Source organism: Balaenoptera musculus, chromosome 3, assembly GCF_009873245.2.
Source record: "Balaenoptera musculus isolate JJ_BM4_2016_0621 chromosome 3, mBalMus1.pri.v3, whole genome shotgun sequence".
Lineage (NCBI taxonomy): Eukaryota > Metazoa > Chordata > Mammalia > Artiodactyla > Balaenopteridae > Balaenoptera > Balaenoptera musculus.
The window spans coordinates 169131138-169157835 of NC_045787.1; the positions used below are offsets into that span (position 1 = coordinate 169131138).

At 62.9% G+C, this 26698-nt stretch overlaps 3 protein-coding genes across 11 annotated transcripts in view; 2 read left to right on the top strand and 1 right to left on the bottom strand.

Annotated features, from left to right (window-relative positions):
* On the top strand, window positions 1–20966 carry FZR1 (fizzy and cell division cycle 20 related 1). Of its 4 annotated transcripts, none has more exons than XM_036845822.1 (14): window positions 1–169; window positions 14422–14503; window positions 15632–15757; window positions 15857–15920; window positions 16002–16129; window positions 16619–16701; window positions 17107–17290; window positions 18111–18176; window positions 18645–18747; window positions 18831–19015; window positions 19172–19405; window positions 19708–19812; window positions 20305–20406; window positions 20765–20966. In XM_036845822.1, the coding sequence occupies exons 2-14, from the start codon at window positions 14435–14437 to the stop codon at window positions 20804–20806; spliced, it is 1491 nt and encodes a 496-aa protein (XP_036701717.1). In that variant the 5' UTR covers window positions 1–169; window positions 14422–14434; the 3' UTR covers window positions 20807–20966. The 4 variants fall into 4 exon arrangements, with proteins under 4 accessions (XP_036701717.1, XP_036701718.1, XP_036701720.1 ...); XM_036845823.1 differs by having other exon boundaries at window positions 20305–20397; XM_036845825.1 differs by having other exon boundaries at window positions 14422–14499.
* Window positions 18089–26698, bottom strand: part of MFSD12 (major facilitator superfamily domain containing 12) — a 19670-nt gene continuing 11060 nt past the window's right edge. For 3 of the 4 annotated variants that reach the window (XR_005019202.1, XM_036845821.1, XM_036845818.1), the window contains one exon: window positions 21119–21527. Coding sequence is in view for 2 of the 4 variants with exons in the window: in XM_036845818.1 (XP_036701713.1) it covers window positions 21469–21527 (59 nt within the window). In the remaining 2 variants the exon portion in view is untranslated. Of the gene's footprint in view, window positions 18101–21118; window positions 21528–26698 lie in introns of those variants that run through there. The other variant, XR_005019201.1, reaches the window with a different exon arrangement.
* The window catches only part of C3H19orf71 (chromosome 3 C19orf71 homolog), a 6177-nt gene continuing 1005 nt past the window's right edge, over window positions 21527–26698 (top strand). For all 3 annotated transcript variants that reach the window (XM_036845826.1, XM_036845829.1, XM_036845828.1), the window contains exon 1: window positions 21527–24707. In XM_036845826.1, the coding sequence (XP_036701721.1) occupies window positions 24442–24707 (266 nt within the window). In that variant the 5' untranslated portion in view covers window positions 21527–24441. The remainder of the gene's footprint in view (window positions 24708–26698) is intronic.

Consider the following 26698-nt stretch of genomic DNA (forward strand, 5'->3'; position numbering starts at 1 on the left):
GGAGGGCGCGGAGCCGCGACCGACGCCATATTAAGGAGCGGGGAGCCCGGGATTCCGTCAGCGGCTGCCGCGGCCGGACGCGGCGTAGCTGCGCTCAGCGGAGGCGGGCGCGGCGTGGCGCCGGGAGAGGCGGGGCCGGCGGAGCCAGCGGGCGACGGGAGCGAGCCAGGTGAGGCGGCCGAGGTCTGGGGACCCGCCCCCTGGACCCGAGCGCGACCCCCGAGTCGGGCGGGCTTGGCAGCGGCGTGGGCCTGCCCTGCCCCCGAAACCGAGCTGGCGGCCCGGCCCGCCGCCCCCAAGCTCAGGCCCCCCCCCACCCCTCGGGAGCCGGCCGGACGCCGGCGCGCCGCCCCGCAAGCCGAGCTAGGCCCGGGTGACCTCAGCATCCCATCTCCCGTCCTAACCCCCACGTCCGAGCCTCCGCCTAGAGCAGGTCCTGCGTGACCTCCGCAAGCCGAGACACCTGCGGCCCGCCACCTCCCCGCGCGGTCAGCGTCCCTATCCTTTTGTAATTAGCAGGTTGAGCTCTGACCGCTCCCCGCCCCAAACCGGGGGACTCCCCACTCCGTCCCCCAGAACGGCAGGCCCACGCCCTAATTTGTGCTCTTCATCATTGGCCTGTCAACCCCGGGTCTCCCAAGTTCACACCATCCAGCTGGGGCCTGCCCAAATTGAAACTGCCCCCCCCCAACCCCGCCCCGATCTGTCACAACTCCCCCAGGCTCGGACCAGCCCCCGCCCCCCGCCCGGATAAAATACAATCTGAGGCTCGTGGACCCTGGAACAGCCAGGCTGAGGTGCGGAGACCCTGCCCGAATGGGCTCCCCATTGTGCTCACCGCGCCCCTCTCTGCTCCTGGCACACGGAAGCAGTTAGGCGACGAGTTTTGAATACATAAGTGCCCCACTGGCTCCCAGCCCGTCTGGTTTCTGCTCCCCGCACCCTTACGGCTTGACCCATTCTGGGCATGACCCACCCAGAATCCAGCGCTCCCATCTCGCCACTGACCTCCCCAAAATGTGACACCGCCTGGTGGTGCCCAACTGCCCTCCAAAAAGGGACCATTCTGGGTCTTCCAACAAGCACCAGCCCGGCCACCCCGGATCCCGCAAGTGTGGCACAGTCACGCCATCACAGCCGTTTTCCCCTGCTAAAAACTGACCCCCACCTCCCATTGGTCCTGCACTGTCCAGACCTGCCCCCAATTCAAAGCCTGAGTCCCACTGTTGTGCAGCTGTCCAGCCTAAACCCGTTTGGTTTTTCCCTGTTCTCTTTCCCCTCAAGTCATCCCTTGGTTCAAGGTGCCTCTCAGACTGGGAACTAGATCCCCCCACCCCCAGTCCGCTAAGCGATGACCTCATGCCTCTAGCTGGTGAGGCTGCAGCCCACTCTCCTCGCCCCCCGCACCCGGTCCCCGCCACTTCTTAGCATACTTGGAACAAGGACAGTTTACCTAAAGAAAAACCGTCCACCCAGACCTCATGCAGCCAGCGCCTGCCAGATCCACCTTCCAGATCGGGGCCAGGTGGGAATGCCTTTGAAATGAAGAAGGTTGGTTGGTCCCTCCTGGAGGTGGGGACGGACGGGATTTGCACTCTTGGAAGCTGATGAGATCCTGGGTGGGAGGAGGCAGCGTGCAGTCCTCAGAGTGGGTACACGTTGTCCCCCTGGCCCATTTATGGGCAGAGTGTCTCGTGGGCCGTCGTGACTGTTGATGTCGAGGGCCCCTTCTGTTTCGGCCACGCTGAGCCGGCTTTTCTTCTGAACCTGAGAGTGGAAGCAGGTGCGCTGGCTGCCCAGCGGGGCTTTGCATAGCGAGTGAGGTTGGATTGCTCCAAGAGCGTTGTGTTAAGGATGCAGGCTACTCCCCCTCCAAACGCCGGGGCTCTGGTCCTTGGACAGCTCTTGGTTCAGAGGACAGTTGCTTTGCTGTGGCTGGGGGCCACATCTCACGTGACTGTGCTGGCCAGCGTGCCACCGTGACCATTTCCCAGGACGAGCTCAGAATCTGTGCCCTGGCTGTTGCTATCTGTCTGGGGCTGGGCAAGGAGGACCTCGGAGCCTGATGAGTCTTCAAAAGCAGGTCTGCATCGATTTTCACACCAGGTCCTCTGTCTCCTGCCATTCGTAGTTTTGGGGGCCTCTGACTGGGGCAGGTTTTGTATACCCAGGACTTCTGAGTTTGGGGAGGCCCAGAGTGGGGTTGGTTGTGGGACCTTTCGCTCAGTGTTACTGAGACGGATGAGGATCCAAAGTCATTCAGTCTGGAGGGTCGATCCTGGGGACTTCCGGGTAGCATCAAGGGACTTGGTCTTTAAGAAAGCAGCCAACTTGCAGCACTCTTGTAATCCTTCTCTTCTAGAGCAGAGGCTCTCAACTGGGGACACTGGTGATGTCTGGGGACATCTGTGGTTGTCATGATTGGGCTGCTCGTGACATCGAGGGGGTGGGGGCCAGGGGTGCTGCTCCGCACCCCGCAGCGCCCAGGACGGTCCCCCACAGAGGATGATCTGGCCCTGAATGTCCACAGTGCCGAGGGGGAGAGACCTTGGACTAGAGTCCTGACCAGGAGGCCTGTGAGTACAGGGACTCCATCCCCAGATCCTGCACAGGGCCCGGTGAGGCTGGGGCTGTAGAATGCTGGCTTGAGTGGGTGCGGGGGTCCTGGCCGGCCCTGGGGGTTGGCACCGGGAGCCGGTGGCCTGCAGAGCCGGGAAGGGAGTGTTTGGCTCCCCCTCTTCCGCCCCAGGAGCTCCCTGTGGTCCGACTTCTGCTCCCTCACAGGCCCCAGTGGCTTCTTGCTCGTCGGCTCCACTGATCACGGCCCTGCCCACCCCGCACTGGCCTCCCCCAGGCTTTGGCCGCTTCGGAGCCTGCCCGGTGCAGGCAGGGAGTGTTTAAGTCAGGGGACAGGCGCGCAACCGGAGCCCCCCGAACATGGCACTGACAGTCTCGACGGGACGTTGGCCGCCTGACCGCCACGTCCTGTGTTCTTGGCGAGTGACTGCTGTCTCCTGCCTCAGCGTCCTCAGGTGTGAATGGAAGGAGAGAACGTGCTGTGCACCTTCCCGGCCTTGCTTCCTTTAGTCATCTGACTACTGCGAGTCGTAAAAAAAAGTGGAACGTGGAACCCACTCGCCTGACTTCCTGTGCCTCCCCCTTCGTCCTTCACTCGCCCTCCTTTTATCATCTTATTTATTTTTGTTGGTAACAGCTTTCCTCAGATGTAATTGTTGTATTCCACACTTCACTCATTTAAATTGTACAGTTGGGAGGTTTTCAGTGTATTTACAAGGTTGTGCAGCCATCGCCGCCATCTAGTTTAGAGCGTCTCCATCAGCAGTCACTCCCCATCCCCTTCCCAGCCCCTGGCAACCACTAACCACTCTGTCTGGCTTTGCCTGTTCTGGGCGTTTCATATAAATGGAATCACACAGTATGTGGCCTTTCATATTTGGCTTTTCTCACTGAGCATCACATCTTTAAGGTTTGTTCACATTGCAGCGTGTCCTCCCTTTTTTGTGGCTGGATAGTATTCCGTCGTATGGATGGGCCATATTGTGTTTGTCTGTCCACCAGCTGGGGGGCCCTTGGGCCGTTGACCCCTTCTGCGTATTGCGAATAGAGCTGCCAGGAACAGCCGGGCACGGTTTCTTGGGGGGCGGCCCTCCTGTTTAATCGGGACTCAGATGCCTCTGCATGCGCTCCTTGGTGGCCTGCCCCTCGCCCTTAGCTTCCCGTCCTCATTTGCTGCTGATGCCCAGAGCTGGCTCCTGACTGCAGGCCCACGCGGCCAGCAGCCAGTCGATCCTCTCCTGGGTGTCCTGCGGTGCGTCCAGAAAAGGTTGCTCTTTCCACAGACCTGCCCGCCCCCCTCCCCTACTTCCCCCAGCCTCACCTGGGCCCCTCCTTTCCGTCCCCCCATCTTTTCAGGACCATCTGCGTTCTCACCTGGGAAAGCAGGCCCCGTCTCCCTGCTCCCTGCCGCTCTGCCCAGTGCACCACCGCCGGCCTGCAAACGCGCATCTCATCAAGCCCCTCCACCCGTCCCTTCCCCACCTCCCTGCCACCAGCCGCCCTAGGGCACAGCCCAGGAGACTGCCATTCTGGCCTTGTCACCTTTCCCTCTTCCTGCCCCCAGTGTGCTCCTTACACCCCAGCCTCCCCAAACCATTCTTTCCAGACCCCCCATGCCCTTCCCCAGATCAGAATGGGCCCAGGAACCATTGCATTGTGACCATCAGGGAGGGTCTCATCCCTGCCAGGCATGACAGCCACTGCAGGAAGGGGGTCAGGCTGTATTTGCACTGGGTCTCACAGTGAGGAGGGGCCGCTGGGTGGAGGGGTGGAAGGATGGTGGGGGGAGGGAAAGATGGGGGTTGGGGCATGTCTGTCTGTCTGTCTGTCTCTCTGCACTTACAGAAGGGCTGAGCAGCTGAGAGGTCAGTGCTAGTCTTTCAAACCGGGGGGGGGGGAAGCAACTAGTCCCCCTAAGGAGTTCCCTAAACCAGAGGGTCTCCACTGGTTTAGGCGGTTGTCAAACCTGGGGGTGGGACATCCAGGGGGCGGGGCCAGGGAAGCTGCTCAACCCCCCACAGTGCCCAGGACGGCCCGCCGCAGAGCAGGACCCCGCCTGAGTGTCAGCAGTGCCAGGGCTGCCCAAAACACACTAGGCTTTTCCTTCTGCCACCGCCCCCCAGGACCCATGGGTGGGAACTGCGGTGAGACAGATTGAGGAAGCACTTTCTGTTGCTCAAGGCTGCCTGTGAGGGGGTGAGATCCCTGTCCCTGCAGGTGTGCACGCGGATGCAGAGATGTGTAAGGGCTCTGGGGTCCTGATGGGACATCCAGCCTTGAGAGTCAGGCTTCCGACATAAATCACAGTTGTGTGGCCCCCAAGTTGTTCTTCCTTTGCGTGGGGTTTGCATCCTCTGGGTTGCTGCAGACCCAGACGCCCTTACGGTCTGAACGTTTCACCAAGTCAGACGGGAGTGGGTGCTTCGTGTGCTGAGAGGTGGGGGGATGAGAAACTGCGCTTCAGGCATCATTTCTGAGGTTTCGAGCAGCAATCTCACATGGGGTGGAGGTGCCCTGCTGCCAGCAGTGTGCTCTTGGGGGTGTTGTCACGGAGAAAAGAGGTGTTGACGGGATTCTCCTCTCCTTGAGGCTGTGAGCCCGGGGGTGGGACGTAACTCTGGCTCCCTGCTTTGCAGCTCCTGCACCTGCCTGCACACAGAAGGGCAGTAGCCTCAGCTGAATGAATGAATGAATGAGCAAACGAACAAAAGGAAGATGCTCCTCAGGGCTCCGCCACCAGGCCTCCCTCTCCTAGTGATTCCCTTCGGCCACTCGGGAAGGTGCGCTGTCCCCCGTCCAGTGCCGGGCACGGTCCTTTCTGACTCTGGCCGTTCCCAGCCTTGTCCTTTGCTGTCCTTAGACATAAGGGGCCGCTAGATCGTTGTGTTCCCCCTGCAGGGGGAGACCACTCCCTTCACAGGAGCCCAGGTCCTAGCCTTGTACAACCACAGCCCACAACCCTGCTCCTCCCACGTCCTCAGGACGGTCCTCCCTCCTCCAAGGGGAGACCAGTCCTTTTCACCTTCGGGGGCAGCGTGGGAGAAGATGGGGCCCTGCCTGGTCACCTGGCCCACAGCTGTGGCCACCAGGATACCTCCCGTGCCGCACAGCCCACATCACCGCGCGGTGGAGCAGGAAGCAGGGGCGTCTGGGATCTGTTGTGCGCCTGTCACTGAGCCCGTGAGACCAGCCCCCATTTCCTAGCGTCTCCTTTGGGTCAGGCCCTCTACCTGCTGCTTCACGGAAGCTGCGCCCAGGTCACCGCAACATGTGCGGTGTTATCCCATTACCCCCATCTTTGAGCTGAAGAGACTGAGGTTCAGAGAGGGGAAGTTGCTTGCCCAGAGCCATGCAGCCAGGGAGGGGTGAAGCCAGGACTCAGAGCAGGTCTGTCCCTGTCTGCAGCCCGCCCTTTCTCATCCACCCTGCTGGGACTGGTTGACGATCGTGTGGGGAGGGGGCCGCCAGGCCGGCCTGCCTGCCTGGGCCCAGGAAGAAGAGGCAGAGCCAGACTCTGACTGGAGCGGAAGAGTAGGCGACCCCCATTTTCTGGTTGGGTCTCTCATGTGGGACTTCTCCCCCAACCCCTCAGAGACCGGCTGGAAGAAGACGACCAGCCCCCCGCCTTTCTCGGGGGCTGGTAGTCAGGAAGCCGGGGACGGGCACCAGAGCCAGCCCCGGTCTCCAGGTTCTTCCGCCTGCACGCTTCCGGGAAGGAGGGCGCTTCCCCGAGGTGTTGGGCCCGTTGCCCGTTGAAAGTCTGTGCCCCGAGATGACGGTTTTCAGGGAGCCCCAGCCGTTTGTCACCGTGATCCCTAATTGGATGGCTCCTGCTGGAGCAGGCCGGCGACGAGGCACACGTGGCCGTGATGACCCGTCCTGAGTGGGCCTTGGAGCTTTAGACGGCTGGCCTGCTGGTGCTGGCCTGGGGAGCCTCTCACTGCGGAGCCCGAGCAGCCGTGGGCAGGTGGGGGCGGGCGGGATGGAGCTGGACCGCCCCCCAGCCGCCCGAGCCCCGGTTTTGTGGAATGGAGATAGGATGGCACCTGGGGACCGAGTTGAGTCAAGCGCCTGGACTGCCTGGCGCTGTGCTGGCTGCTGGAGAGGCACAGGTGGCCTTCATGTCACCGCTCTCACTGTCCTCACCTGTGTTCTGACGGTCTCCCCACAGGGCCAGGGCAGTGCCCCGTTCGCCGGGGACGCAGTGCCCACATTGGACCTGGCAGGGCGGTGTCCCCAGGCTCCTGCTGGCATGCTTTCTTCCCCTCCCTTCCCTGTGCCCCGTGTGGGGAGCTGGTGTGGCCAGCCCCCCCAGAGGCCTCAGTTACCCTCACTCGGGGTGATCCTGCACCCCGCCCCCCCCAGGGGACACTGGGCTACGTATGGGGACATCTCTGACCCACACAACTCGGAGGGAGTCTCCCCTGACGTCGAGCAGGTGGGGGCCAGGGAGGCTGCTCCACACCCCGCAGTGCCCAGGACGGCCCAGATGTCAGCGGTGCCACGGGCAGGCAGGCAGGCAGGCGGCCACATGCCACACGCAGACCGTGCTCAGCCTCGAGTACTGAGTCACGAACCACGTCACACGGTATCTCCTTGGCCTCCGAGGCTCACAGCAGGAGAACTGCAGGACCGGTTTTAAAGATAAGCACAGCCTTGAGGGACTTGCAGTTTGAGCACTTCTGGAAGCCGTGCTGGCTGGGCCTGGCGTGAACTAGTGGAGGGTGTGCCCAGGATGCTGCCCTCGTGCTGCCCTCTGCACCGCACGCCCCCCGGGGAGGCCTTGACAGTGACAGTCAGAGGGGCTGCGCTGTCATGGGTCCGCCCCACATGCCCCTGTCTGACCTTTCCTCCTCTGTGGGCTGGGGGAGGGAGGGCCGGCTCCTGCCCGCACCTGGGGGCTGTTAGTGACTTGAGGTGAAAGCTTGCTCTTGGTATTGTTTCTCACGTGGGACCCCAGCCACCTCTGGCTCCAGCGGGAAGGAGGGCTCACAGGGCTGGGGCACTGGCTTATCTTCAGGCCCCTTGGTCCTTGCTAACCCCAGGGCCAGCCCGTGCCCCATCATCTCACTCACCAGGGAGCCTCCCTGGCCTGGCCCTACAGGGCCCTCCCCCCAGCACTGCGGACACGGGGGTCGGGTCATTCTCCGGGGGCGGGGGTGGGGCGCATCCCAGGCGCTGGGATGTAGAGTAGCGTCCCGGGCACCCACAGTCATGACAACCACAGACGTCCCCAGACCTGGCCCAGTGTCCCCTGGGGGCAGAACCACCCTGGTGAGGACCCCTGGGTTGTACTGACAGTGAACCATCCTGCTGAGTACCTGGTGCCTGGAACCCTGGCACGCTGTAGGGCCGAGCAAGGTCAGGGGTATCGAGGAGCCGCAGGGAAGGCCTCCTCAGGAGGGGCAGCCAGCTGTTGAGCAGCTGGCTTGAAAGCAAGGGCCCTGCTCTGTCACTGGGACCTCTTCATCCAGCATGAGTCAGCCTCACTCTCGGAGAGGACCGGGGCCGGGGTTGAACGTGGGGAGCGCACAGGAGGGCAGCCCTGAGGGGTCAGGCGGTCTGTGACACGTGCAGGCCCTACTCCTAGCCTTGTAGGGACCTCATCCTGTCCCTTCAAGTGACCAGGATCATGCCCATTTCCCAGAGGACTAGGCTGAGGCTTGGAGACTGAAGGCTAGTCTGAAGCAATGAGAGAAGGTGTGGGCCGCCTGGCTCTTCATTCTGGGGGCCACGAGGGGTAAAGAGGAGACGCACCTTCAGGGCTGGCTTGGCGGGTGGGCGAGCCTCCCAGTGACAGTGCCCTGCAGAGGGGGCCCTGGCAGCCAGCGACTGAGGACCCCAGCCCACCTCACAGACCACGGACACCAGCCTGCAGGTGCCGGCTCCTGGGCAGAGCGTCTCTAGGGCCAGGGTTCTGGCCCCTCTGAGCAGGCTCTCGTCGCTTCCTAACCCCGCTCTGTCTCCCGAGGCAGCTCTAAACCCCCTGCAGCCTGGGGGAGCCTTTCTCAGCCGCCTTGCAGATCCTCTGTGCTCGGAACTTCTTTTCAACAGAAAAGTCACTACTCTGTCTCTGCCTTTTACTAGGAAACTTTGCAGATACACAGCAAAGGTGGCAGAGCGTTCCCCTGCACAGCCAGCCATGCCCCTGCTGCCCAAACTCTTCTGGTCTCGAGCCGGGGCATGCATGGTCCCCGCTCTCCCCGGCTGCTCGTTTCTTTGAATGGCCGGCAAGTTCCCATGATGCAGAATCCAAGAAGCACAGAGTGACAAGGCAGGGGGACCAGGGCTTCCTTCCTCCCCTGACCCCGTCCTCTAGTTCCTCTTCCCCAGCCGACCTTCCCAAACCTTCCAGAAATGGCTTGTTCTACACAGCATGTTGTCACGTGCACTGGGTCCCAGAGACCCGCCCCCCTTTTACTGCAGTGCCTCCTGTGGGGAGATGGGCCACACCCTGCAGGTGGACGTCTGGTCTGTAGACGTCTCTCGTCCCCTGCTTTCCTAAGCAGCCTGCGGAGAAGTCTCCGTACACAGGCTTTTGCCCACACGCGCCAGAGTTTCTAAGGGTAAATTCTTAGAAGTCAGAGAGGATGTGCGTTTTTAGATTCTGAAAGCAGTTGCCAAATTCCGGCTCCTGCCAAGCGTGGGTGCGAGGGTGCGTCATCTGATCGTGGAGTTGCGCGGGGATGGGGGGAGCGGGCTCTGGGCTGGGTTCGCAGCCCTCTGGCCGCGCGTGCAGCCGAGCCTCTTTTTCCGGGAACCGTTTGTATCCTCTGCCGCTTTGGTCTGTCCTGAGGGTGGCAGGTACTTTTCCCTGTTATGTCGTTCTTTTTTTAGAAAACTGTGTTTGTGGTGTGTTTGCTTGCAGACACTTCTCATTTCTCCACACGTGAATCTATCAGCCTTTTCTCTCAGGGCTTCGGGCTCTTCTGGTCTTCTGCAGTGCGGCAAGCAGCAGTCTTAGAGGAGGTGGGCGGGCGTCCCCGAGGTCCTGGGACCGAGGACTCTCTCGGATGCCACCTCCACTCTCTAGGCCGCTTGCAGCCTGGCGGAGGCGCAGGCCCTCGGCTCTGAGAATGGGCTGGAGTGGGGGCTCAGCCCGGTTTTGTCGCCAGCATCATGTGGTTTGGGTGTGACTGCGGCCGACCAATGCTGCGAGTTACCGCTCTCCTCCAGAGATCTTGGTTGAGGCCCTTGGCGTCTACCTCCTCATCGAGACAGCCTGGGTGTGCGGGGCGGGTGCCCCTGAGGGCGCCGGCTTGTCACTTTAGAGAAGAGGGCAGCGTCCATGGTGGGGCGCGTCATCTGCATCTACAAGGGCAGAGCTTGAGAAGGCGTTAGTCCTGGAGCCCCTGCACCCGTGCCCGTGCCTCCGCGAGTCCCTCTGCGAGGGGTCGGGTCTCGGAGACACCATCCTGGGCTGGATGCTGGCATCTGACGGCCCCACACACTCACCCACTGCCCAATCTGGACCTCGCGTCCGCCTTGCCCCTCCGTAGACAGCTGGCCGCTGGGGCGCGCTGCCACCGGCATGGCTGCTCTTCCCCTGGTGACTTGTCTCTGGCTCACCGCCCCGCTCGGCAGGGAGCTCAGCACGGTGGGGCTGTGTCCTCACTGCCTGCTCCAGCCCAGCACCTGCCCCAGGCCTGGGGCTGCTCAGAAAACATGGGATTGGCGGGGTGAATGAAGACTCTCCGACACGCGTGAGCCGCACGGGCTGGGGCAGAGAGCAGGCCTCTGAGGGCCCCCGTTGAGGACACCCTCTCGACAGCCACCTCCCCCTAAAGATCAGCAAAGGTGGTCTCGGTGCTCTACCTTCCTCCGCCTGCCCCTAGTGTGTGTGTGTCCTGCAGTTGTAACAAATTACTACAAACTCCGTGGCTTAAAACAACAGAAATTTCTTCACACAGTCCTGGAAGTCAGGAGACTGGCTCGGGCCTCACGGGGCTAAAATCCAGGCCTGGGCAGTGCTAGTCCTTCCAGAGGCTCCAGGGAAGCATCTGTTCCCGCCTTTTCTAGCTTCTAGAGGCGCCGCCTCCCTGGCTCGCGGCCCCGTCCTCTATCCTCGTATCTCTATCGTATCCAGCAGTGCAGCATCTCCCGTCTCTCTCTGCCTCTGACCCTCTGCCTCCACTGGGCCCCCCGGGACATCCCCATCCCAGGGGGCCTTAACCCCATCTGCAAAGCCTGTTCTGCTATATAAGGGAACATACCCAGAGGTTGGGGACTAGGAACCTCTCTGACCCTCAACACACACATCTGTCAGCAGTGAGACGTCCGCCAGCTGCACGGGCTTCTGCAGAGTGTCCCGTTGGGATGTCGCCGGCAGATGGGGTGGGGCGCGCCACTCTGGGCGTACTCGCTGGACTCGGATTCAGCGCACCCCCGGCGCAAGGCCACTTGGCGTCTTAGGAGCAGCTTCTTTGCGCATCCCAGGAAACCAGTCTCCCGCTGCGTGTGCTCCGAGATGACCGCGGTGCTTTGCGCTCTGCTTAGGTTCTGGCGTGCGGGCGGCGTCCAAGCTGTTGTCTGGGCCCTGCCGTCTGACCACGCAGGGAGCCGCTGGGGGCATTGGCACGGTGGCTTTGGTCTGTGAATGGAGGGGCCGTGGTTTCCGTCGGAGATGAGCTCATGTGGACCGAGAGGCTTAGAGGGCTGATGATGAGGCCCCTCGTTCCCCTGGGCCCCGCCGGCCCCGAGCTGTAGCCCAGCAGTGGGGGCCCTGGAGGTGGTGCCGCCGAGCGCACGGCCGAGGGCGCCTGCACCTGCTCTCCCGAGGGCTCACTGCCCGGCGGGCGGCACACGAGGCCCTGGTCAGGGCCGCCGCGGTTGACCACACACGTCGGGCCAGGAAGTTAGCCAGGCTCTCTGAGCCTCATTTCCGTGTCTGCAGAGCAGGGACAGCCAACTGGCCCAACTCTGGAGCCGCTAGAACAGGGCCGTGACGGCTCTTCCTGGTGTCCGGCCCCACTCGAAGCCCGTTCACGGGCCCCTCAGTCGCCGTAGACGCCCGTCCTGCTGGGGCTTGGTTCTGGCTTGCACTTGGCCTGGCACTGTGGTCAGCGAGACGGCCGGGTCCACCCTTGGGAAACGGTCCCCTGAATGGGTGTCTCCCCCCAGGCCAGATGCTCAGATGGGCGCCTTTGTGTCCCGCTATGGCCCTGCTGCCCAGGAGCCGTCGGGTGTGGTGAGGGCTTGCGGGGGGCTCTGGGTGGGCGCGTGGGGAGGGGGAGGGCAAGGCCAGAGACGGAGACAGCCGTCTGTCATTTCAGAGACTATGTTCTGGGGCCAGAATGGACAAAATGTGTCTAGGGACGCCTGCTGGGGCAGGAAGCCGTTGGCCAACAAGGGGGTGCCTGCTCCCAAAGGTTTACCTGAAATGGGGGGGGGCTGCGGAGGTGTTGCAACCCTGCTTCTCACCGAAGCAGGAAGCCCGCTGTCTGTCGATGACAGGGCATGGGTGGCTCTGGGCCAGCACGGGCTCAGAAGGGCCCCAGGCTGAGTGGAGGGAGGGCCATGGGCACGGGGGCGGGTGGGCGTCCAGGCAGGAGCCCTGTCTCTTCCCCCACCTGACCCCTTGCCCAGCTTCGACAGCCTCATCTTTGCAAGGGGGTGCAGGCATCCAGTTCACGGGGCCACGTGGAGGGAACACGGCGTAAGATAGGCACGCTGAGGTGACCAGTGGCTGCGTTACTGTCCCGTGGGCTCTAACCCGACTGGCTCCGCTTCGGCCGAGCATCTGGCTTTGGGCCGAAGCCACACCAAGGCAGCCCTGTGCATCACATAATCCCGGCGAGGGACAAGGACCTGACCGGCTCATGCCGGTGCTTCAGCCCAGGGTTAGGCCCAGGAGCTCGGAGAGGCCGTTTGGGGGCATGAAAGTGGCACTTCAGCAGATTGGCCTGAGTGTCTCGTAGTCTCCTGGTCACACAGAGACGCGAGCGCTGGACTTTCCTCAGGTGTCTTTTTTTTTTTTTTTAAGGGCAAACGTTCTCTCTGGTTTACTTTCTTTTTTTTTTTTTTTTTTTAATTTATTTATTTTTGGTTGTGTTGGGTCTTCGTTTCTGTGCGAGGGCTTTCTCTAGTTGCGGCGAGCGGGTCCACTCTTCATCGCGGTGCGCAGGCCTCTCACCATCGCGGCCTCTCTTGTTGTGGAGCACAGGCTCCAGACACGCAGGCTCAGTAGTTGTGGCTCACGGGCCCAGTTGCTCCGCGGCATGTGGGATCTTCCCAGACCAGGGCTCGAACCCGTGTCCCCTGCATTGGCAGGCAGATTCTCAACCACTGCGCCACCAGGGAAGCCCTGGTTTACTTTCTGTCTGTACGGACTTGACAGCTCTGGGACCTCTCATGAGTGGAATCACACAGTATGTGGCCTTTTGTGTCTGGCTTATTTCACTGAGCATGATGTCCTCAAGGTTCATCCATGGTGTAGCAGGTGTCAGAATCTCCTTCCTTTTTAAGGCTGAGGAATATTCCAGGGTGGGGATGGAGCATGCCTTGTCTATCCGTTCACTGTGGGTGACACTTGGGTTGTTTCTCCTCTTAGCTTTTGTAAATAGTACTGGTAAGAGCATTTGAACATTAGCTTCTGTGTGGGTCTGTTTCCTTTCTCCGGGCTGTATATCTCAAAGTGGAGTTGCTGGGTCACGTGGCTGTGTGTATTTGATTTCTTGAGCTAACAGGGGCAAGGGGATGGGGAGGGAATGTTTCATGGGGACAGGGTTTCGGTTTGGGAAGACGAGGAAGTTCTAGAGGTGGATGGTGGGGGTGGTTGCCCGACAACGTGAATGGACTGAATGCCGCTGAACCGTGCACCTAAAAATGGTGAAGATGGTGAATTTTATGTTACGTATATTTTACCATAATTTTTTTTAAAGGCAAGTGTGGACTTCCCCAGGGTACTACACCTAGGAATTTGTATTCGTAAACTTAATTTCTGGCCAGCCTTCACTTTTCGAATGCTTGATACTTGGTCTGTTGTCAGAGCGGCGCCGGCCTGGAGGCCCGGGGGCCGGAACTAGCCAGCACTGCCCCGTCCAGCCCTCGGGCTGCAGCCGGAAGCGTAGGGTGACCGTTATGGCGCGAGGCCGCGGGGGTGGGAGGCTGTGCTCGGGGGCCCCCTCGGCGCCGCCCCCCCCCCCCCCCGGAGCCTCAGGCATCCCTGGGCTCTGGCCTGCCGTCCCCCGGGAAGGGTACCCTGCCCTCTGAGGCGTCCGCTGGCCTCCGCCCTGTCCTGGCAGGCGCACAGCCCTCCGGCCTCAGGCCTGCTCTTCCCTCTCTGGAATGCCCCTCGGCATCCCCTCGCTGCGGCACTCGCGCTCCTCTTCCTCAGAGGCCTCCCCAGGCGATCGGGGAGCTGGTGGGAGCTGGGCGGGGGCGTGTCCGCGGGAGGCCGCCGTCCCCCGCCCCGGCAGGCCTGGCGCCCGGTCCGCTCCGCGGACCCCCGCGAAGGGACAGACAGGCGACTGACGGGCCGCCCCGCCTCCCTCACGGGGCCTGAGGAGCTAAGGGGCGAGGACGAGGTCCCGGGGGCGGCTCACGGCCTAGAGCGTCTGAAGCAGGAAGGCGACGAGATGGGTGCCTGTGTGGGATGGGGGGGCCTGCGGTAAGTGGGCGACCGGCCAGAACCAGGACAAAGGCGTGCGGGCCCCGTGGAAGGTTCCTGCAGAACAACCAGAGAGGAGCCCCGTTTGTCCCCGTCACGTCCCGCTGGGCTCCTGGGAGGGAAGGGCCCCCACCTGGCAGGGGACTCGGCCGTCCCCGAGGAGTGCCCTGTGCTCGCCAGGCGGCGGTGGGGACCGCTGCACGCCGGCACTGACCTCTCGCGCCCTCCCCGCCCAGGCTGACGGCCGCCATGGACCAGGACTACGAGCGGCGCCTGCTCCGGCAGATCGTCATCCAGAACGAGAATACGATGCCGTGCGTGAGTGCCCAGGGCTGCCCCGCCAGCGCCAGGGAGACTTGGGGGGCGCGGGGGGGGCAGGCAGCTGCTGGGCTTTGGCCCTCGGAGAACAGAGGTGCCGACGGGTGACAGACACGTCCTCCCCCGCGGCGGCACAGCCACGCCAGGTGTGAGATCCCCCAGCACCTCCCTGCGCTGCCCTCCACTGCCGGGGCCACAGACCCCTCATCCTCGTGGGCAGCCAGGGCAGAGGAGCGATGGTGGCACGGGAGGGCCCTGTTTTGCTCTTTACTGCATCGCCACCCCCTCCGCCGTGTTGTGTTTCTCTGTCCTGGGCTCCCGACACGTTGCAGGCTGCGCCTGCCGGTTCTCAGCGCTCTCAGCTCCACGCTGGGCCGTCCAGGGTGGGGTCCTTCCTGCCTCTTCCAGATTCTGGTGTTGCCGGCAGTCCGAGGCTTACAGACCCACTCTCCAGTCTCTGCCTCATCTTCACGTCCCCCCTTCCTCTGTGTACCGGTGTCTCTGTCTCTTCTGAGAACACCAGGCCTTAGATTTAGGGCCACCCTGCTCCAATATGACCTCGTCTCAACTTGATGATACGTGCAAAACCCCTATTTCTAATTAAGGTCACATCGCAAGTATCAGGGTTCGGGACTTCAGCATATCCTTTTGGGGGACACAGTTCAACCTACAGCAGATCCCTTGTAGAAAGAGGGACATTCCCACTGTCTGGTTCTGGGGTTGGGTCATGGTCTGATGGGGGAATAGCCTTGTGTGCGGGGAATGGGGCTGGCAGGACGACAGGCTCTCAGTGTCGGGGGACAGATGCTCTTTGTTCTGTGCTGTCAACGTTCCCGTCCTTTGGTGACTGCTGAGAAATGGATCTCAGCACCTGGCGGTGTCCATGGTCGGGCTTTCGCTCCCCGGCCTCTTCCCACCCACAGAGCCAGACGGACGAACTGAGCTCCAGACGTGGTGCCTCTAGCAGGTTCCAGCACGTGGGTCACTACCAAGATCAAACCCTCGTTCAGTGGCCAGAGGCCAAGGGCGAGGAGGCACAGTGGGCGGGGCCTCAGTCGGGGAGGAGAGGCTGGCCTTGGGGCGCTCTGGGGGCTCTGAGGCACCCAGCCCGCCCTGCCGTCTTTCCAGGTTGCAGAGATGCGGCGAACCCTGACACCCGCCAACTCCCCCGTGTCCTCCCCCAGCAAGCACGGGGACCGCTTCATCCCCTCCAGAGCCGGCGCCAACTGGAGCGTGAATTTCCACAGGATCAACGTGAGGGGGCTCGGGAGAGGGACCCTGACGGCGCAGCCTTGGGGCACGGGCCGGGCCCTTCCCACTCAGCCCTACCTCCTTCCCCTCCCTGTCCCACAGGAAAATGAGAAATCTCCCAGCCAAAACCGGAAAGCCAAGGACGCCACCTCGGACAACGGCAAAGGTCGGGACTCAGCCCCCCCCGCCCCCGGCCCCCTCCGCCCCACCCCCCCCAGCCCGGCCTCACGGAGCTTGGTGCCCACAGACGGCCTGGCCTACTCGGCTCTGCTGAAGAACGAACTGCTCGGTGCCGGCATCGAGAAGGTGCAGGACCCGCAGACGGAGGACCGCAGGCTGCAGCCCTCCACGCCTGAGAGGAAGGGCCTCTTCACGGTGAGCCCCGCTGGCTGCCCCGGCCTCCGGTCTCAGCCTCCGCGGGCGTCTCCTCCCATCTCAGCCCTGCCCGGGGGGCTGGAACCCCAGAGGCACGGGGGACCGCTTAACCCCGTGCCTCGCACCAGGCCTGTCGCCCTCCTGCGCGGCCTGTGGGTTGGAGGGACCTGGGACCGGTGCCGCCTGCAGGGCGGAGGGGCGGGGCCTCAGCCTGAGCCGCCCCGCAGCCCACCTCCCTGTTTGGGCCCCGGGGCAGCGCCAGAAGGCCTGGCTTGGGTCCCTCAGGAGACTCTGGGCTGAGGGGCTGGTGGCTGCACGGGGGCTGGAGAGACAGGCTGATGCCAGCAGCCCTGCAGGAGGACGCCTTGGGTGCGAGGCTTGGTTTGCCCGGGATGCGCATCTCTGGTCAGAGCCCCTCCCAGTTTCGGCGCCCCCTGGACTCGGGCACACGCCACCAGCATCCACTCAGCGGGTGTCCCCTGCCCCCAGTATTCCCTCAGCGCCAAGCGCTCCAGCCCCGACGATGGCAATGACGTGTCTCCCTACTCCCTGTCCCCCGTCAGCAACAAGAGGTGAGTCCAGACCTGCACTGGCCAGGGGTGGGGCTGGGGGGCAGCCGGGCAGGGCCCGGGAGCTGCCATCAGTTCTAGAGCTGTGTACGGGGTACGGGGTGGCCCAGAGGACCCCCCTCATTGGGGACTTGCTGCAGGCCCAGACCAGGTGCTGGGAGCCCAGGAGGGGTCCTGCAGGAGGTGCTGGGCAGAGGGGAAGGTGGGGCTGTCGGAGCTCAGGGCGGCTGAACATCCAGTGGTGGAGGGGTCGGTGGCCGTGGGGTCACCCACGGGTTTGGGATCACACAGTGACAGAGTCGGGACAAGCGGGAAATGACGCAGCCTCCCAGCGCCACCGGGAGGAGATGGCGTCTCTGCAGTTCTGTGCAGTTGTTGCCAAATCTCTGCCTCGGTCTCTCTCTGCAGTCAGAAGTTACTACGGTCACCACGGAAACCCACCCGTAAGATCTCCAAGATCCCCTTCAAGGTCCTGGACGCGCCCGAGCTGCAGGACGACTTCTACCTGAACCTGGTGGACTGGTCATCCCTCAACGTGCTCAGCGTGGGGCTGGGGACCTGCGTGTACCTGTGGAGCGCCTGCACCAGCCAGGTGCGCGCCGCTGAGCCTGTGCGCACGCACGCGGGCTGCGGGGCGGCAGCCGAGCCGGGCCGGGGCCTGTGTGAAGGGTGGGAGTGTTGCCGGGGGCCTCCAGAGCCTGGGGCAGCTCCCGGCCACCCGCTCCTCCCAGGTCTGTCTCCTCAGTGTGCAGACTCTCCTGGGGTCGGTCAGCAGGGGTGAGCGGAGGCCCACGCCCGTCCCTGCCCTGGGCTGGCTTCCGAGAGTCAGGAGTCCTTGCTCCCCGGCCCGAGCTCCAGCCTCCGCCCGTGCCAGCAGAAGAGGCGCGGTGTCTGGGCCCGACTGAGTGCAGTGTCCCCCGCCCAGCAGTAAATGTCTCGGAGTGGCTGCTGGACACACATGGGCTCAGGGTCTGCAGGGCACAAAGACCCTGCAGGTGGGGTGTTTGAGGGACAAAACCAGATGCAAGTGGGTTCAGAGAAGGCGAGCGAAGCCAGCACAGGGAGGCCGGCGCACCCGCACTCACACACACACACACACATACCCGACCCCCGACCCGGCAGCCTGTGGCCGACACCCGCTGCAGGGACTCCCCCCCCCGCCCCGCCCCGGGCGTGATGCCCACATCCCTCCAGGCTCTGTGCCGTCAGCATCCCTGTGCTTGGGTGTGTCCCCTCCCGGCCTGTGGCTTCCCGAGCCCCCCAGCCGCCTTCTGCTGGCTCCCAGCACTGACGCTAGCGCCCCCGGGCCTGAGGTGTGAATGAATGAATGAATGGGTGAACAAACAGATGGATGAGTGGACAGTCTGGGCCTTGAAGGAGCAGTGGGCACCAACTGCTCCCCCTTCCGCCAGGTGACCCGGCTCTGTGACCTCTCCGTGGAAGGGGACTCGGTGACCTCCGTGGGCTGGTCTGAGAGGGTCAGTACACTAGCCCCATCACCCCACTGGGCAGGGTTGGCCCAAGGAAGGTCGACCGGACCTCACTGGAGGGGCCCTCCACAGTGTTGGGGGCCTTGGAGACCCAGAGGAGCCAGAATCTGGCCTTGTGGTCACTTGTCCAAGCCCCAGTGACACCTGTGCCCCCAGCTGTCCCCAGCCTGGTAGAGATGATTGGAGTGACAGAGACTCTGGGGCAGGCTCGCTCCACACGTTGAAGCATGCGGATCTTGGGGCACGTTGCATGGATTTTAACAGTCCCGCTCTCTGTACTACCATCTGCCCAGAAAGTTCCTAGGAGGGGTGTCTGAAGGGGCGTGCGTTAGAGACCTTGAAAGAAGTGGGCCCAAGGGTCTGCTGCGGGGAGGTGAGGGGAGCTCCCCAGCCGCCCGAGCAAGGGGTCCCCACACAGGGGCCTGATGCCCGCTCTCGCCCACGTCGTCGTCCTAGGGGAACCTGGTGGCCGTCGGCACACACAAGGGCTTCGTGCAGATCTGGGATGCGGCCGCAGGGAAGAAGCTGTCCATGCTGGAAGGCCACACAGCGCGCGTTGGTGAGGAGCCGCTCGGGGCCCGGGGATGGGTGGGTCCCGAGGGGCCGGGTCGCGTCGTCATCCCACCCTCTGCACGGCCGCAGGGGCGCTGGCCTGGAACGCCGACCAGCTCTCGTCCGGGAGCCGGGACCGCATGATCCTGCAGAGGGACATCCGCACGCCGCCCTTGCAGTCAGAGCGGCGGCTGCAGGGCCACCGGCAGGAGGTGTGTGGGCTCAAGTGGTCCACGGACCACCAGCTGCTCGCCTCAGGGGGCAACGACAACAAGGTAGGCCCAGCCCCTGCCCTCCCTCCCTCCCCGCCGGCCCCCCTGCCGTGGAGCAGGGGTGATGGGTGACAGGGGTGCACCCCGAAGGAGGCCAGGATGGGCCCTGCCTTCCCTTGGGGGACGAGCTGCCTGGGCCTCACGGCCCCATCCCCGCAGCTGCTGGTCTGGAACCACTCAAGCCTGAGCCCCGTGCAGCAGTACACAGAGCACCTGGCGGCCGTGAAGGCCATCGCCTGGTCCCCGCACCAGCACGGGCTGCTGGCATCCGGCGGCGGCACAGCCGACCGCTGCATCCGCTTCTGGAACACGCTCACGGGGCAGCCGCTGCAGTGCATCGACACCGGCTCCCAGGTGTGCAACCTCGCCTGGTCCAAGCACGCCAATGAGCTGGTGAGTGCGGGGCGCAGGAGGCCAGGCCCCGGCCGTCCAGGTCTGGCAGAAGCTGACCTGGTGCGTGTGCCCAGTGACCGCAGGAGAGGCCCGAGGGCTCTCATGTGCAGTGTGTTTCTCTGTCTGGAGCCAGTCATCGACCAGGGTGTGGGGCTGAGGGCTGACACCTGTGGTCTCTGCACCCTGCGGGCGGGCCTTGGTGTCCTTGTGCCTCGGTGGGTGTGTCGGAGGGCGGGCGGTCTGCGCCCTGGGGTCACTGGAGGGGACCCCCAGGCTCTGACAGCGTTCTCTCTGTCCCCTAGGTGAGCACGCACGGCTACTCGCAGAACCAGATCCTCGTCTGGAAATACCCATCCCTGACACAGGTGGCCAAGCTGACCGGGCACTCCTACCGGGTCCTCTACCTGGTGAGTCTCCCCAGCCGGGCCCGGTTCCTCCATCTGGCCCAGCTTCGGGCTCTGGGGCTGAGCGGCAGGGTGCAGCACCGTCGCTCTGAGTCTGTTTCCCCAATGCCCCGCCCCCGCCCTGTGAGCGGGGGCAGCTCTGCCCGCCTTTATAACCTCCAGGTATTTGTTTCCACATAAAAATAGAAGATGCCACGAATAACCCACATCCAACTGCTCAGATCATCTCTAGATGTTTCACCAAATAACCATTTGCACGTGTCTGGAGAAAGGAGCCCCTCCCCAAATCCACTCACTCTTCAATATTTTGGTTTTTTCTAGAAAAAAGTTTTGTGCTTAAACCAGCAAATCCTTTGCCCAATTGCACAGAGTGGGACCCCTGCTGGGGCAGGAAGCCATTGGCCAACAAGGGGGTGCCTTGTTGTGGTGGGGTGTGGCATCTCACGGCTTTGCCCGTAGGCCACAAGGACAGCGGGGGTCTCTCTTCTCCCGCAGGCCATGTCCCCTGACGGAGAGGCCATAGTCACTGGTGCTGGAGATGAAACCCTGAGGTTCTGGAATGTCTTTAGCAAAACCCGTTCGACAAAGGTAAAGTGGGTCGGTATCAGCGCCAGATGTTCCCCCACGTGTGTGCCCTCAGCCTGTCCTGGGGCCTCCTCCCCCGTCCCCGCCGCTCAGCCAGCCCGTCACCCCGTCAGCTGTGCTCTCCCCGGGATCCCCACACCCCCTCTCCTCCTCCTGCATCACCTGGTGTCCTTGCACATCCTGGGGCACTCGCCGCGCAAGGTGCCCGCACAGGCCCCTCCTCAGGCCCGGAGCCTCAGGGTCCCTCCAGGCAGAACTTCCTTCCGGTGCCCCAGCAGCTGGCGCCCAGCCCAGCGGCCTAGCCCCGCAGCCGGCCCCTGCGGGAGGTCCCCGGACCAAGGGCTCAGCGTCGCTCCTGTGTGCCCTGCAGGAATCCGTGTCCGTCCTCAACCTCTTCACCAGGATCCGGTAAACCCGTGGCCGTGCCGTCCTGGTCGCAGAGCGCCACCTCTCAGCGTGCATGGACCCTCCCCTCCCCCGAACACGGGCCCCAGAGGAAGACAGGCAGCCAGGGTGGGGCGGGAGCCGGGCCTGGAGAGACCCTGAAGGTTCTATTAAAGCCTGATTGTGAACCCTGTCAGCCGGTGTTTGGGGCGGGGCCGGGCTCGGGCACCAGCAGGAGTGGGGCCTCCGGATGCCTCCACCCTGGGTGGCCCCGGCTCGGACGGCTGTGCTCGGAGCGGGATGGACGCCTCCTGGACGCCGCCTGCTTCCGTCCGTGTCCGTCACCGCCTCGCTGGGGCTTCGTGCTCTGCCCGGAAGCTCGTGCTCACTGCTGCCCACACCTGCTACGGGACAGACAGCTGGACACCAGGCCGGTTGGCCGGGGGAGGGCCCGGCAGGATGGCGGCTCGGGTCGGCCCATGGATCGAAACGACGTCCCCACTCGAGAGGTTTCTTTGCAGCCCCCTCTGCTCTCCCTGCCCCAGCAGCCGGCCGGTGGCTCTTTCAGGGGCACGGCGTTGGGAGCAGGCCACACGCCAAAGGAGGTCACCTTGAGGCAGACTTGTTGTCTGAGGGAGACTGATGTGGGACCTGTTCGCCATCATGGCTCGCCCCGACTGTCCTTGTCGCTCACGGGGTCACAGCCGACTGTGGTTCTTGCGGCTTGCTGGGCGGCCGGTCAGGGTAACCTGAGGGCAGAATTGACCCTGCGGGTCAGGTCGTGTGGGTGCCCAGCCCTCCTCCCCAGCCCCTTCCCCTCCAGGCCACCCTAGTGGGTCCTGTCCATCTGCGCCTTCAGCCGGGGGAGGGGGCACCTGAGGGTTCCCCCGGAAGCTTCCTGAGCTCCCCCGACCCTGGGCCCACCTCATCGTTCTCCTCTGCCCTGTTCTCGGCTGCACCTGGGGAAGACGGAGGAGGGAGGTGGGGCTGGTGTGTGGCCAGGGGCCTGAGCAGCCACCCTGCCTCTCCTCCTCTCCCTCCCTCTCCCCTTCCCAGGCCGGAGGACACTGATGGACGTGGCCTGGGCAGAGCAGGCCTGGGCGGGGCGGGGGTCCAGTGTGGCCAGGGGAGGCCCCGCGGAGCCCCACCGGTCACCCCGGCTCTGCCGGAGCCCCTGCTCCTCCGGTTGTGAGAGCCCTGTGCTCCGCTCAGCCAGCCACACGTGTGCATGTGTATCTGTGTATCTGTGACTTTCCTTTGGATTTGTTTCTGTGTTTTTGTAAATCAGTCCCCAGAACGTTAAGGCTTGCTGGGGGAGGGCAGTGGCCCACCCCTACCCCTGGGGGAGACAGAGGTCACAGCTCTTAAGGTCTTCTCCTTCAGAGGGGCAGGCGGCCGAGCCTGCATGAACTTGGGGAAGGGTGGGCCCCGCCTCCCGGCCCATCCCGGCTGCTTGCTGGGGACGGGCGGGGACGAGCAGGGGCAGTGTACATAGATGTGTGTATTCCGATGGGTCCAGATCTTATTTTTGTTTGTTTGAGTTTTGTTGTTTTTTCTTTAATAAGAGAGCAGTCCTGTGTCTACCGCACCCTGCCCTGGCTCTGCTTGTAGGCCCCGAGCCTGGGAGCGCAGACGGGCACGAAACGACGGCCTGCGCCATGGCAGGGCTGGGTGCAGGCGCCTGGCGCAGGTGAACCTCGCTCCTCCTGGAATGCAGCGTCACCGTCATTAAACCATGTGGGTCGTGCCCAGCTGGGGCTGCCTGTCTCTCGATCCGTCTGGAGTCTGCACACACCGGGACCCCAGAGCGGCCTGAATGTCACGAACCGGTGGGGAGTGGCTGGCTCTGGGGGAGAGGCTGCGGGGGCCACTCAGAGGCGGTCAGCAGGGGGCGCCGGGGTCCCTGAATTCATGGCCCCGTGATCCAGGCCAGTCCTCGCAGCCAGGCTGGTTCTGTTGGGAAGTGGAGGGTGGGCCCGGGGGTGGTGGTCTGAGCACATAGCGAGGCCTGGCCCGGGGTAGAGGGGGCGGCACCTCTGCCTGACAGATGGGCTTCCGGGGCCAGCGGGGACACTGCCGGCCCAGCGCCCTGTGCGTGGGGAGGGCCAGGTGTGGTGCGGCAGGATTTGTTTCCATTGCTCCTGGACTGGCGGGGGAAGGGAATTAGTGACAGCGACAGCCAAGGGTGAGGCAGGGAAGACACAGCGGCTTCCAGGAAGGAGCGGAGAAGAGGGGGGCAGGAGGCCCCAGGGAGGAAAGCAGCCTGGACCAGAGGGGTTGTGACACTGGGTGGGCCTGCGGGCCCGGGGGCCCCAGGGGCCTTGAGAAGGAAGGGCGGTGAGGCCCCCTGCAGTCAGCAGCTGCCCACAAGTGGCGGCGCACCCCCCCCAGGCCCTCCGCCCAAGCCCGGGGAAGACCCCCATCCCGGGCAGCCGGGGACGAGGGAGGCCAGAGCCCAGACCTGCCCTTGAGGAGCTTCTGTGTGTCAGGGAGTGGACGACAGAGTGTAAGTGCATGTGGCCGTCACGGTGTGAAGGGTGGCGTGGGCCTTGGGAGAGGGCAGCTTGAGCCCAGGGCTGACGTGTCAGCAAGGGCCTGATGGGGGCACGGACACACCCGGGCAGAGCTGGTGCTCCACGCTGTGGACCCGTGCAAAGGCCCTGGGGCAGGACTGTGCCTGGTGAGCTGGAGGAACAGCCAGGAGGCCCCTGCGTCTGGAGCGAGAGGGAGGAGGAGAGGGCAGGGAGGGGACGGGGCAGGTCCTGCAGGGCCTTGGGGAGGAGTTGGACTTTTACCCCAGGAGGGAGGGTGGGACCCTGGAGGGCTGTGGGCAGAGAGGGGAAGGGAGACCCTTCCCCTCTCGGTGTGGAGACCTGGAAACAGGTGGGCAGGGGCGCAGAGACCAGGGAGGACGCCCTGCCCGGGCAGGCAATGACAGGACTGCGGCCACAAGCAGCTGGAAATGATGAAAGGCAGGCAGGTTCTGGATTTCTTGTGAATTTTTTAACATGTAGTAAAATGTGTGTAACATTTTAAGGTGTACAATCCTGTGGTTTTTAGTATATTTACTATGTTGTGCTGGCCACCACCATCTAATTCCAGAACATTCCATCACCCCCAAAAGAAGCCCCATCCCCATTATCAGTCACTCCCATCCTCCTCCCAGCCCGACAACCACGAATCCACCCTCTGTGTCTGTGGATTTGCCTGTTCTGGATGTTTCCCATCAATGGAATCAGACACTTTTGTGTCTGGCTTCTCTCACTGAGCTTCGTGTTCTCAAGGTCGTGTCGGCGCGTCACCCCTTTTCATGGCTAACATTCCAGTGTGTGGAGGGACCCTGTTTTGGGTTTCTGTTGTGCGGTTGGTGGGCATTTGGGTTGCTTCCGCTCTTTGGCTGTTGTGGGTTGTGCCGCTGTGAACACGTGTGTGCAGATTCTCGCGCTAGATGTATTTTGGAAACAGATGAAGGACTGGACGGGGGTGGAGTGAGAAGGGAGGACCTGGGGGCTGCAGGGCTGCTGGCCTGAGCACCTGGAAGGGTAGGGCTGAGATTGTGGAAAGGAAATTCAGAAGCTTCGTTGGGTTTGGAGGCCCCCATACGGCGGTGTTGGGGGGCAGAGAAGAGGTGGGAGGGCTGAGCCCCAGGCCGGCCCTACCCAGATGAGCGCCCGCCTCCTCCAGCCTCTGCTCTCCCGGCTCGGCCCCTCAGCTGGGGGAGAGGCAGTGGCCTGGATTGTGGCCAGCAGACCCAGCTGTTGCCAGGACACCGGGCCGCCTTTGTTGCTGTCAACAATGGCCCCGCAGGCCTTGGAGGCAGGAGCCCCTGGGCACGCAGAGGCAGACATGCAGACCCTGAGGCAGGAGGCTGCCCGGCCCTACGTCCCCCGGGGGACCCTGGAAGTGAACCTCCCGGCATCTCTCTACAGGTGAGCACATCCTGCCCCTGCACTGCCTCCTTGGGTTTGCTTCCCACCAGCGTCATTCGTTCTCCATAAAGGCACGTGGGTGCTGCACCTGCTCCCTGCACCCTCCCCACCCACCTGCACCAGGCTTGGGACCTGGCAGGAGTACACGCAGGTCACACGTGATGGTTCACGCATGCAGGACACGCACACAGCCAGCCAGCAGAGCAGATACGTTCCCGGGAGCCCTGCGCTGCTGGAACAACCCCACAAGGGGGCAGCCTCGAGCACAGAATTTACCTCTCCCAGCTCTGGGGGCCAGGAGTCCCAAGACCAAGGTGTCAGCAGGGCTGGGGCCTTCTGAGGCCGTGAGGGAGCATCTGCCCCATGTCCCTCCTGGCTTCTGGGGGTGCTGGCGGTCCGTGGCGTCCCTCGTCTCGTGATGTCCCCTGACTGTGCAGATACCCCGGCCTCACCAGGGCTCCGCGTTAGGGTTGCATTAGGGCCTCCCTGACCCGGCATGACCCTGTCTTAAGTTGCATCTGCTAAGATCCTATTTCCAAGTAAGGTCATGTTCTGAGATTCCGGGTGGACGTGAATTGGGGAGACACGTTCAACCCATTAGAGGATCCATTAATAAGCGTTAATAAAGTATGATGGGTTACCGTGCAGCTTTACAGAAAAGGCAAGTCAGTGCCCTTGGTGCTGCTCCATTTCCAAGAAAATTAAGTTAAAAAAAAAAGCTGTGCCACCACGATAGAAGCAGGCTCCCACAGGTGTGTGGTGGGGTGGAATGGCTCGTGCACACACACTGCTTCCGGAATGAAGCAGAAACCAGTAAGAGTGGCAGCCCCGGGGGAGGAGACTGGCAGCTAGGTCAGGGAGACTCGCTGCTTTTTCCAATACTTTTATTTATTTAAATGCCATTAGGGTTCTCGATTCTAGATCAAAAAGGCATTCATTTATTATGAGGGAAAAAAATGTTTTTCGGCCATAACGCGATGTTCTTTTATTAGTTTTTCTGAGGTATAATTGACACAGAGACTCGCTTTTCATTGTGTTAGTTTTGACTGTTTTAATTCCTTTTTACAAGCCAGGTGCATTTTGTAGTTTCGGTTCATCTTGTAGTTCAAAAGAGTGGGGCCTGCCAGACGGTCCCCAAACTCCCCTCCCTGCAAGTGGCAAACCCAGCCTGCGGCCACTTCCCGGAACTGACCAGGCCGAGCCCACCTCTTATGAAAAACGTGGGTTTCTGGTTTTCCGTGTGGAGTGAGAACTCCAAGCAGGCACAGGGGAGAACGTTTTATCAGCAGCTCTGCTTGGACCATCTTGGGGCCACGGCCTCCTTCCCTGGGGCATCTCCCTGAAGCGAGCTCGCCAGGTCAAAGCACGTGCCCACGTCTGTCTCTCGGGCAGTGGTGCTGCGAGGGTGTTCCCGAAGGGTAGCTTTAGTTTTGATGGTACCTCGTTGAGGTTTGATTTTTGCCATCGTTAGCCTATTTCCACTTCCCTCTTTGCTCTGCCAGCCTCTGTTCCTTACACCATCCCTGCTGCCCCAGGGCCTTTGCACAAGCGGGTCCCTCCTCACATCACTGCCACCTCCTCGGGGGAGCCCTCCTGATGCTCTCAGCCTGGGACGGGCTCTGGCAACAGAGGCCCCCGGAACAGGCACTCCTGTGTAGCTGCAATAGTTTCTCCTTTAGATGTGAGCCTGCCTTCACTCCCCGCTGGCCCCGATGGCCCCGATGGCTGGGCGGGTGGTGATGGCACAAGGGTTCCCCAAAGGTCTCCCTGGGAGCCTGGGCTCCCCACACACTTTCCCAGTGTCCCCAACCCACGGCTCCCAGGCCAGACCAATGACAGTGAAACCTGCGCCACTCACTCAGCCATAGCTGAGACCACGTCCTCCTGGTGCACCTCCAGGCCGGGGGGGGCTTCCTGGAGGAAAGGGCCTGCAGGTCTGGGATGCTGGGCAAAGGACTTAGTAGAGGCAAGAAAAGATGAAATGTTTAGGA